Consider the following 12,266-nt stretch of genomic DNA (forward strand, 5'->3'; position numbering starts at 1 on the left):
TTTTCAATTTCAATCAAAGTTCGTATCTAAGTGCGGGTTTATGCGTGTGTTTATTACAAGCTTAATATTGGCATATAAGAATTAATGAAAATAAAGTTTAATTTTACCAAAGCTTTTATTTACTGATTAAAGAAGCCACTAATTACAAATATGAGGATTAGATTAGTAGACAGGGTTAATCAGATTAGTACTGATTAGCTACTGATTAGTACAGATTAGCTACTCTTGCACCAAGAGTAGCATAAAAAAAACACAGGATGTGTATTTTAAAAACACAGAATAGATAGCTTCCATTTTCCACTGCAATTCGTATCAGATGAATTCTGAGGCTGTTAAGCACAGATGTTCGGCTAATAGGTTCTATTGAAATAAAGGCATGCTAAAACTCAGTAAGTTTATTACATAACGAATAATGATTAATGAAAAAGAGTTTTTGAATAAAATTGAAAATAAAATTGAGTATCCAATTCAAAACGAGCATAAATAAGTTTATGCTAGGTATCAAATTTTGAATGATGGAAGGAAACCTAAAAAGAAGAAATTAAAAAGAACAACGGAGTCGGATTTAAAATGAACATAAATTACCGTATCAATTCCTCAAAAACTGTTGGAAAAAAATCGAGTCTCATTTAATTGAAATTACTGGAAGCTACTGCTAAAAGTTCTCTTTAGTCAGTAACCTTTTTTGTGTGTTCAGAATCAATCCTGGGCAGCGCAATAGCTCTACCTAAGTGAAGAGCAATAGCTCTACCTAAGTGAAGAGTATTATGAAAAGGGAGGAAATCTGACGAAGTTAAGGATCTTTTTAAAATAGTAAGGCTAAAGTTATTATTTGGAATTGCTATTCTCAGGAATATTTTTTGCCTGGAAACTTGATTGGTATTTTAGAAATTTTTTAGATTTTGTGAAACAGCTCGTGGTAAAGAACTGTAAGTAAGGAACGACTCGGCCGAATAGTAACCAAAACTCCAAAAAACGAACTTCGAAACAATAAATATATCAAAAGAATTTGCTTTTTATTTGTGGCTTTTATAATTGGGCTTTAATTGGCTAATTGGCAGATATATAAATATATAGGTGAATATATATTTAAAATATATAAATTTGTCTAATTTTTAGAAAAAAAGGGGAAAATCAAGCGATCTTAATGAAAGTCATACCATCAGAAGAAAGATCACAGATGTGTGTTTATTGTTTCTTTTTTGCCAGAGGTGTTGTATCCAACCAATAGTCCTACAAGATCGGGAGAAGGCTCATTCGAACGAAAATCGAAGACCCTAGTGCGCTTTTCAAGTGACAAAAAGAATTGAAGGGCTGCTAGCCCCCCATCCCTTTCCCCCCAAATACATCTAATAAAAATTTTGAGCTATCCGTGTGGTTCAGTATAATTGAAAAGTAGAATAACTATGGATTTGGGGATGACTAAAAACGCCATACTCCTTGGGGAACGGGCTGAAGTTCTGGAGTTTACCCATTGTTCACAAATAATTTTTATAGTTATAGCTGAAAAACTGTTTTTCAGCTCGAAGTAAGGAGCAAAATTAGTTAAAACTTAAAACGAACAGAAATTATTCCGTGTATGAGGGAGGCTTTCCCTCCTTTAACCCACGTTCTTTACACTAAGGTTTGACTTTTTGTTACAATTCTCTAAGTATGACGTCTGTATTCTTAAAAAAAATCCAAGATTTTAGCATAAAGAGTGAGGGTTGGAGGGAGGGGCAGCCCCCCTCATACACGAAGTACTTTCTGTTCCTTTAAAGTTTTAATGTTACATCTTACTTTCAGTTGAAAAAACTTGCTTCAAAAAAATTTATTTACATTAAAAAACGAATTAAATTTCAACCCTTAAGGAATGCTTCGCTTTTCCCGTTGTATTATTACTAAGTATGCCTGATACAATGAACTTTTATTTCCTCTGATCATAAAATATTTTTTATTGCTTTTACCTTTTTTCTAGCAATATAGATCGTTTACTGAGTTGTGCTTATTAACTTGATATACTCTCTTTATAAGTATACATAATATTTTTGATTTCTCATTTTTAGTTTCATGAACTTAACTTTTATTATTCAGTTTATATACATAAGCCTTGAAATTAGTTTTGGCATGTTTGATCCGTCAGATTTCTGAAGAAAAGAATCATTAAACTGTCAAAAAGACCCTTTATTGGATAGAAAAAGATATTTATATTATGTTTTACTACCAAACTAGGGGATTCAAATTTCTTCGACCAACCCCGTGATAGACTAGTAACAGTGCTGCGCTTAGGGACCAATTAATCGTTTGACGTATATATTTTTTCGTATGCTTATATATGTTTTATGTTTTTTAAATGTTTTTAAGCTCTTTTTCTTGAAGGTGCTTGGTCGTTTTATTGTGTTGTTTGGTTGCATTAACTCTGAGCCTCGGATGCAGACAAAACCAGTTGTTTTCTATTTGTTTTTTATCTGGAGTCTTGTTGAGCTTATCCGGTAAGATTCTTCTTATGTGACTCTATTGACTAAATTTGAACATGTGCTCAGGGGAGGGTTCATCTTGAGATCAGTCTTTCGCGTGATACAATATTCATAGAAGAAATTTAAGTAGTCAAATTTTTTGGCTTCTGAAATTTGATTCTTAAATTTTTAAACGACAATGCGATACACCTGTCATTTGTACATTTTATTTTTTAATTTCATATGGAAATTTTTCTTTATCTTATGAAGCATATCCAGAATTTATTTCTCTTTGCGAGTATAAAAGGAAGAAGCTTCACTCATTTGAAACTCTTTGAGAACTTTTTAAATATATTCTAGTAAGGGGAGTGCGAAAGATGTATGTGCAAAATCAATATTTATTCCAAGACCTAAGTTTATCAAATTTGGAAAAAAAAATAATTTCGTAATATTATAGCTTGAAAGTAGAAATGAGGAGGGGAGGGTAATTTTTCTGCATAAGGTAGCTGTGATGAGAACGAAACGTCATATTATTTAAGCACTTTTTGGTATTTGTTTTGTAAGTGAGAAGTTCAAGTTCCATTTATCTCCATAAAATAACAGCAACAAAACAATATTCCAAAGGGCTCAGTGGCCCGTTACTTGGGAAACGACTTACACTAAATAAATAATGTTAAAACTGGGGCTGTTTTTAGCAAGGTAAATGCATTACCTGACCCCAATCTTGTGACTTTTATGTTTTCTTCTATAATTCTAAATGTTTTCTATAAAACAAGCAAATCTTAACATCTTTTTTTTTCAAAGCTGTGTACCCTTCCCCCTTCTCTCTAAAAATAGAAAAGTCATGCGTAATTTTTTTCGAAATAGACATGTATTTCTGTTTCTTTTTTTTATGCGTTCGACTCATGGTTTACTCTAAATTTGGAACTGACCAGGGAAAGGAATAATTTTAGTGTCGATTCTCAACAGTCTAAAAGCAAAAACTATTTTCTTGGCTTACAGTAGTCGATATAGCGAAGAGACCGAAGTCCTGTTTTGAGGTAAACTATCTCAAAAATTGTATTTAAACACCAAGTGAAGAATTATTCGGCGAGAATAATGGATGGAGATATTGCTTAAAATCGTCATAGGGCTTCTGACGCATTGGAAACCAATCCGTCTCTATTCCACCCTGTGTAAAGTCTCACTTGGCTTTTACACGGGTAATCTCTAAATTATTTTTGGTTACTAGAAACATCTTGCCAGAGAAGGTCGACCCTATCGTAAAAGAAGTTTAGACCTTTTCAAATAACGCCAAAGCCTATTTTGCGTCTTAACTTGTAGACATTATCCTTCTTTCCCGGCGTGATTTTAAAAATGGGTTTGAAAAATTTTTTCCTATAACTTTTTTTATTACCTAAATTGTTCTTTCATTATTGAAAAAATTGGATTCTTTTTTATTTCTTGTATTTTGAAAGTAAATGAATAATTGTGTTGTCTTTATCATTATTGTATTAAACAAAGAACATGTTTAAAAATTTCCTTCTGTTGTTTCCCTGAGTTTTCTTCTTTCTCCAATATAGAGTATATTGTGATGTTCTGTTATCCCAGCAACAGGCCAATCTGTCTTTTGTATAAATCTGAGACTGACCTTCATATTTGTGAGCAAAGGTTTGACCATCTTTCCATTACTTCACACTACACCACCGTGCTTAACCAAGGGCTATCAACTTAACAAGTTTTATATTATTAGTATTTTAATGGAAGCAGACAAACATCTTATTTGTCTGGTTTAATTGCCATGGCAGTAATTTTGGAATATTCTACAATAGTGGGTATTGTCTTTCAATGAGTGAAGGATGAAGTCCATTCACTGCTCTACTTGTAATTTTGGATCGTTTCTGAGGGATATTTGACTTTCCTAGTCAGGTTGACTTACCTGACTATAAATACCAAGGTGGGCTCCTTCGAATTTATAGGAATTCTAAAACTAAAAATATCGCAAATAGATCTGTGTATTTTCGTAATCTCGGCAAGAGATATATAGACTTAACTGTCCAATGTCTATATTTCTAACCACAAGTTTTACAGATCTTTCAAAAACCTAAAAAGATTCCTCTCCCTGCTAATTTTCTGACAAGAGTTTTTTTTTTAGCTGTTTGTCCTTCCTCCTTATTATTTTCTTTACGATATCTCTTTTCCCCGGCATCTATGTACAAGATTTGAATAGTTCAGAAGCTCTACATTTATTCACTGGCTTTAAAGTCTGCAATGTTCTTATAAGCTGACTTCTATGGAGGCCTACTTGGGCCTCTAATGAAATGATGAATGTTGAGTCACCAAAAGATATATAAATTTTCAACATCCAGATCATACTGATTCAAGAAAGGTTTCATGAATACTGTTCATCTGAATTACCAGAATCTGTTGAGTGTCTCGGGCAAGTGAGATATAGTCCTAGCAACTTTTCTTTCACGAAATGTGAAATATAGTTTTAAAATCCGCAGTTTTCTGCAATTTGATTGCCAAAAAAGACTTAAAAGTGACTTAGTTCGAAAGTTTTGGCTGCGCCGTCCTGAAATATGCCTGATGAATTTTGCACAGAAAATGAAAGAGACTATATAGGTTTCACTCAGAGATGTGTTAGAGCAGAAAGAATATGGATGATTCTATGTATTTCTCATACTCAGGCAATGCATACTGAAACTTCATATTAATTTTTATGTGTATTTTTACAGATAGAATGTATCTGTAATGTAAGATTAACTCGGTTTCTAATGTTCAGATTATTTAATGTATTAAAGGTAATTATTTGGCTAGAAAAAGAAGAAGAAAAAAAAGTACTGTATAACTACTTTAGCAATTGAGATGAACAAGCGCTTGAACCAGGTTTTGACCTTGCTCTGTTATTCAATCACCTAAGACAAAGCCGTATACCCCAACAATAAACCAAATAGAAATGTCCCAATTCGTGCAAAGTGATCATTAATAAATGTAAGCCTTCGTAAAATTACATGCAAAAGCCCACCAAACCTAATGAAGTATTCCCAAGTCAGGGCTCCTCGGAGGAATACACACCTGTCAATATGGGTTCCGGCGTATTAAATTCCCTACCCTTACCAGTAATTCCCATCAGTGAGAACCCTTTCCAAAAATTAGTTGAAACAACCCCCAATCAGCAAAAAATGTGTCTGGGTTGAAAATTACCCTAATTTTTTGGTTTATGGAAACAAATATAAGCAAGAATGGTTGCATTAAAATATCATTTAATATTTCTTGATAATTTTGTTATATTTACTTAAAAGTTCATTATACTGAAAACTAAATGCTACTTTGAATGAACTATGATATTTTTTTTCTTTTTTCTCCGTTTTTTAGCATTTCCGTTTATTTTTCTTTCTAGATACCCTTATTACATGTTCAGAGTTTACAATATTGAAGTTAGCTTCTTAACTTGGCTGAGGTATACTATCTGGATCGCTCTATATCCTCTTGGTTTCCTTTGTGAAGGTGTCGTCTATTTAAGGTAACTTTTTTAGCCGTTCTTTTGCACTATAACTAGTACTTCTGACAAGTTTTTGGAATACTAAACCACTTGCGATCACCACAGCTGGGGGTACTACTTAAAACAGTTTAACCTTAGTGTAAGTATGACTTCCCTCCTGGAGATCATAATTGCTTCAAATCTCTTCGCATGATCTCTTTCCACATCATTAGAGGATGTAATTCTGTTTGTTTTGCCTAAGATTTGACCAGATAGTTCAACCTTTGTCTTGTTACAACCCTAAAAAATCCTGAAACTACATCTTCCATGAAGCTGAAACTGTTTTGGTTTAAACGACCTTTTTGTGTTTTTTAAGCTAGCACCTAAAACTATCATAGTGATATTCTTGTAAGGAAAGCATCTAGCATATCATTCTCAACTTTATTTAGCCATATTTGACTACCAACATTGTCATGACTTCTAGTAGTCTAATCTCAATCGTTAAAACCTACCTTTGTATTCTTCCAAATTGTTTGAACTGCGGAAAAGCACCCTTTGTCTTTGCTGCATCTATTATGCTCCTTAGATCTTCCTTGCATGTATTATCCTTGCTAATGGTGCTAGATAGGTAATTGAAGCTATTCATTCTTTCAGTTTTTTGTTACCTTACTTGACCTCTTTATTCTTAAGTATTCCTTAAGTATTCCGTTACTTAAGGTTTAAGTAACTTCTAGCACAGTGGATTGATGCTCTGCTTGGCAATACAGGGCTGAACGACCGACCCGAACGGCCGAACGCAAGTAACTAGCAGTAAGGCCAATTCATTCCAGGTATAAGTTCAATAAGCCCAAGATTCCTAGACCGGAGGTTTAGGAATCTTACTTGGCAATACAGGCCCAAACGACCGACCCAAGCTGTGGCAAAGCTGGAAACAGGCGTGCTACTTGTCGCTGTGAAAAAATACCAGCAACAGAAACGTTCATTCGGCGCCCTGTGCGCCAGCAATCCCTCTGAAGGATCTTCCTCTCCCCGTTTTAAGCAAAATTTTATATTGATTTACAAATTTGTTCTGACACCTGGATCCCTTAAAGTCTCCAATTTTGAATTCTTTCATTCATTTTGTAAAAAAAAAGCATCCGAATCTGACAGGATCTAAGTCTAGGGGAGTTTTACCTTGTATTTAATGCCATAAAAAAAGCATAGGAGGCAGCAACTTTCCAACTCTAGTTTAGATTTTAAGTAAATATATTAAAATTTAGTGTACTATTTGGCATAATCTTCAAGGCTGGAAATTTAGTTTTTGGGAGATGAGGCAGCCTGCCCTTTTGATGTAAAAAGCCATGTTGGAGGTTACGTCACGACAAACTGGTGGGAATTTGCTTTGATTTTGAATAATTAATTTCTGGAAAGCATATGTTAGATTTTGCGAAGCAAGTTAGCAAGTCCTTTATAATTTTTAGTCCAGCTGCCCCAATAAGAGACATTGCTGTTGTGTTTTGAAAAGGATGCTTGCATGTAACTCGAGTAAACGCATTACGGTAAATTAGAGACATTGGTCAACAAGGTTATAACCTGGATACGCAACACTGCAGCAAAGAACGTTTGAAGGCCTGTGTAAGCCAAATCTTAAAAATATAGACTGAGAATGGTTTTCACTGATTTCCATTGTTTGTTTCCCTCTATACTGGTATGAGGCCAATGAACCCAGATGAAACCATTATTTAGAGCTCGATAAAAGACGAGCAGAAATAAAGTCAAATAATAATTTAAACTTAAAACGAACAGAAATCACTCAGAAATCAGTGACTGTATAGATTTCACAATGACTGTATAGAAGAATAGAAATCAATGACTGTATAGGTTTTACGGACTGTATTTAGATTAGACTCGTTTTTACGTAATATTCTATTCTCAGTTTCTGTATGAACACAATATTGGATCTAGGAAGTTTTTTCATGTTTCTTAGAATTTTTACTTTACACCTAGTACCATATAATCACTGTCTCAATCATCCTTCTTTCCTTCTCTATGCCAGAGTAGTTTGATTATCCAATGGCGGCATATTTTGTTTTTAGGACAATACCGTATGCAGAAGAAACTGGAGTATTTACAATAGCGCTACCAAATGCTTGGAACTTTGCATTTCACTTCCCTACTGCCATACGTACTCTTTTGCTGTGCTTCTTTTTCCCAGGTTAGTAGATAATAAACATTTAAGCTTTAATCATTCCTATATTTTGGTGATTGACAAATTACCTGGAATTCCATAGATTTATTAGTATTCGGATATTCCGTAGGGGTCAATTTTTCCATCTGCCTTCAATGCTATTCGCCGCTATATACTTTACTATTTTCTAGCTAATAATTGTAAAGTCTTTTCTAATGACTCACCGATAATTCTTTTGTATTTAATTTTTTTTTATTTCTTTTTTTTTGCGATGGAGAGTTAATCCCCATTGCAGAAGAAATCTCTTGAATCATGTGTTTTGCTGGCGTTTATAGCACCAACTATATCTTCTTTGTTGATATTAAGTAATAAAAAAAAGTCTTTTCTATTGAAAGCAAGGAGCAACATTAAAACTCAAAACCAACAGAGATTATTCCGTATATGAGAGGAGCTGCCCCCTCCTCAATACCCCTCTCTTAACGCTAAAGCTTTTTAAGAACTTTCAAGAGTTTGTGATTCTAATTACACGGCATCGTTCCTGAAGAATTGAGACGAAGGATGCGTAAGAGCGGGTTATTAAGGAGGGGCAGCTCTCCTTGTATACGGATTAATTTCAATTCGAATTAAGTTTTACTGTTGTTCCTTATTTTCAGTAGAAAAACTTTTTTTTTTTTAAATTAAGTTCTTATCATTTCAAATAAACCCAGGAAATCAGCCCTCTCCGTGGAGAATCCCCTCGTGAAAAATTTTTCACGTAAAATAATTCCGCCGGAAAATTACCCTTGGACAATTCCATCCTCGCTGCGAATTCCCCCCAGAAAATTTGTTGCTTTCGCTTCCGCCTGAAAAATAGTACATTTTCATTTGAAGAAAGACATGTTTTTATTTAATTTCCTATCCTTTTTAAGGTCATGGGAAAATCTCCCGGAGAGGATAATATTCTCCGGAAACCCCCCCCCCCTCCCAATGGAAAGTTTCTCCCTGAGAAAATACCCCCGCCACGTAAAATCCCCAAGAGAATTTCAATTCCGCTGAAAAAAATTTCCCGTTAAATTCTCCCAAAACATCTCTACATGTAAAATGGGATCACCAACGAGAAGGTAAGACAAATAAAATTTGTTATACGAATTTCTTATACGAATTCTGGCAAATTCCCCCCGTGTAAAATTCCCCCTGGAAAAATCACCCCTTGAAACTTCCGTCCCAACGGAAAATTCTCTCCGTAGAAAATCCATCCCCTGGAAATTCCCCCCCCAAAGAAAATGTCAGTATACTTTCATATAACAAATACTATAAACAATAAGCAAATTTCATAGCTTGTGGCCCTTTCACCGGTGGTTCTGGGGGGGAGGGCATGTCATTTCCAAAGACATAGTTATTGTACCTCCCAAGCTCTTTTGAGCTAACCTCCCCCAAAAGCCATCCGATCAAATTTTGAAATTTTTATTTTGTTCCAAATAGTCTAAATATGCCTCTGGGAATGACATAGAATCCCCCCTACAGCCCCTGGGCAAGTTTTGTAAGTTATACAAGTTGCTCATTTTTAACATTTAAGTTTTTTTTATTGAGAAAAAGGGTGCATTTTTGATCCTGGGTCTCCAAAAAGGGTTAGGGTATTAAGGTGAAACTTAAAAAAAAATGTTGAGAGGCATATCGAAGACAATCAAAACATATTATGTACAAGCAGGTTGTCAAAAGAAATATCAGCAATATCTAAGGAAAGGATAAAGGTATTAAGTTGAAATCTTTCAGTGTATGTTGAAGAATAGTCGGGGGGCAACTAGCACCCTCTTTGCCATTTTTAAATACCCCTGTCAACACTGATTGAAATTTTGAAAAAGTTGTTTTGTTCAAAAAAGTCAAAAGGTCTAATAACTATGCCTCTGAGGATGCCACATCCCTCACAGTTCCGGGGCAAGGATTGTAAATTATGAAATTTGCCCATTATTTACATGCAAGATTTATTAGTAGAAAAAGGGAGAATGTTTGGGTCTGTGTGTGTTCGAAAAGACTTGGGATATTAAGGTGAAAGTTCGAGGAATTTTAAACTAAATGAAAAGAAACTATGTGTATCCAGATTATCAAAAAGGGGTATCTGCGATATCTTAAGAACGGCCGAGGGTATCAAATTGAAACTTTCAGGACATTTATGGAGAATGTTGAAAAGTGGCGAAAGGGCAACCAGCCCTCCTCTCGTGTCCTTTTTAGCTGCCCACCCTAAAGATATCCGATCAAAATTTTGAAATTGCCATCTCGTTCAAAATAGTCTAAAAGTCAAATAATTATACCCTGTGCATAGAGTTGTAAGTTATGCAAGTTGCTCATTGTTTATGTATAAGGTTGGTTATTGGGAGAACGGGACATGTTTTATTTTGAGCCTCTAAAAAGGCTTAGGAAGAAACTTTCAGAAAATGTTAAGTGAGATGCCTGAGAAAATCAAAACAGACTATATGCAGGACTGTTGGAAAAAAGAGCATCTCAGCAATATTGTTTTGTTTTATGTCCTGTTTCATGCAGTATTGTTTGTGTTCTTTTCCTACTTCATCAGGTTTCCTTTATTTCTATATTAGTGAAAATAATTTATATATCCTTAGTTTCCACTTTTATAATCCACAATAGCTACATCATACTATATTCTTGTAACACTGGCAAAATTACAGTTTTTTGTTGTAAGAAATAATAATCTTATTTTAATTCAATCACTTTCGACTCTTGAAATGAAACTAGAACTTTCATTTTCCAATCAAATGAGACCGCTTCTAAGTGTCTATGAAAACATCTACATAAAGTTGTCTCATCAAAAAAAGAAATGCATGGAAGACACTTCGTTGCTTACTTTATGCTCAAACTTTGGGCACTTAGATATTTTTATATATCTAAGATATTTTTATATATCTAAGGCATTGACAAAGGGACAGACTTTAAACATTTTTAAAGAGTGAAGTATTTCTCCATGTTCTTGGCATAGATAATGCACAGATCTTCTTAGATTTTTTTTTACGGTTGAATAAGCAAATCAAGATATGTTTATTTCTTAGTTGGATAGTTAAAGGATAGAATTACCTGCGGTATGGCCTTTTTTAAAGGTCTTGTCTAGAAAAGCGTATATTATGGAATTGTGAGCCAACGTTTATCATCTTCAAAAGCAATACGTTACGCTAATCTATGATTACGCTCGTATATTGGGAGGAATGGGGGATTTTCCCTTATTTTGATCAAAGCACTCCCTTTCCCTGGACCAAGATACTGTTGACCAAGATACACCTTTGATGCCCCCCCTCCTTCTGCAATGTACCTTATCTATAATTTATGATGAATCATTTTTATTTTCTAGGTATGTATACTACAATGATACATATGCAACGACAAAGAAAGAAAAAGCTTGGTCCAAGCTACCTCCGTCAAAAAGGCGAATGATTGCCATGACTCACATAGAAAGGTATTCACTTTGGCACCAATGTTTCGTGTATCCAGTGATTTGAAATAGGGAGAATGTAGCTAGATGTTAAAATGAGATATTAAAAGTATAAAAGCCAGTATCTGTTAAATTGTATGTTTAGACTTTTGGTATGTCACAATACAAGCAAAGCCAAATACTGTGTATACTGATCTTTAAATCATTATTTTTTGTTTTCTTGTGGAATAAATCGTTACTCTGTCTCAATTTTACTGCTGAAATATCTGTTTCTGCTTTTCCGCTTCGTTTTTCCAACTGGCTGGAAATCACATTGGTTCTCTTGATTTTCTTAGATATTTATATATTTTTAGTTTTTCATAAAATATCACTAGACTCCTGATCAAGAAGACAGCTTGTATTCTTGGTTCATCACTGGGCTACGAATGAGCTCTTGGAGGCAAAATGCAATTAATAAAGGAATTTAAGCATTGCCGGCATATCAGCAAATGTTATCAGGACGTATGAGGGGAGATTGTCTGTCTTTTCTATCGGAAGAAGAAGACCATAGAAAACAATTCCGATCCGCTGGAATTTTAGATTGATTTTTTAATTGCCGCTTTTTTACCGTTTCTGTTTTGGCTAAAAATACAAAGGGTGCCGATACCTCACAATATTCCATTCTTTGTGAGCTTATTTAAAATGACAGCAAAAACACCATATATATATATATATATATATATATATATATATATATATATATATATATATATATATATATATATATATATATATATATATATATAT

At 34.1% G+C, this 12,266-nt stretch overlaps 1 protein-coding gene across 1 annotated transcript in view; it reads left to right on the plus strand.

The window, feature by feature from the left end:
• Positions 1–11,729, plus strand: part of LOC136041804 (very-long-chain (3R)-3-hydroxyacyl-CoA dehydratase-like) — a 52,106-nt gene extending 40,377 nt beyond the window's left edge. The window contains exons 7-10 of the mRNA XM_065726561.1: positions 2,359–2,471; positions 5,818–5,940; positions 7,974–8,092; positions 11,400–11,729. Of these exons, the coding sequence (XP_065582633.1) occupies positions 2,359–2,471; positions 5,818–5,940; positions 7,974–8,092; positions 11,400–11,482 (438 nt within the window). The 3' untranslated portion in view covers positions 11,483–11,729. The remainder of the gene's footprint in view (positions 1–2,358; positions 2,472–5,817; positions 5,941–7,973; positions 8,093–11,399) is intronic.
• Positions 11,730–12,266: the final 537 nt, after the last annotated feature.

This window comes from Artemia franciscana, unplaced genomic scaffold, assembly GCF_032884065.1.
Source record: "Artemia franciscana unplaced genomic scaffold, ASM3288406v1 PGA_scaffold_38, whole genome shotgun sequence".
Taxonomy (NCBI): Eukaryota; Metazoa; Arthropoda; class Branchiopoda; order Anostraca; family Artemiidae; genus Artemia; species Artemia franciscana.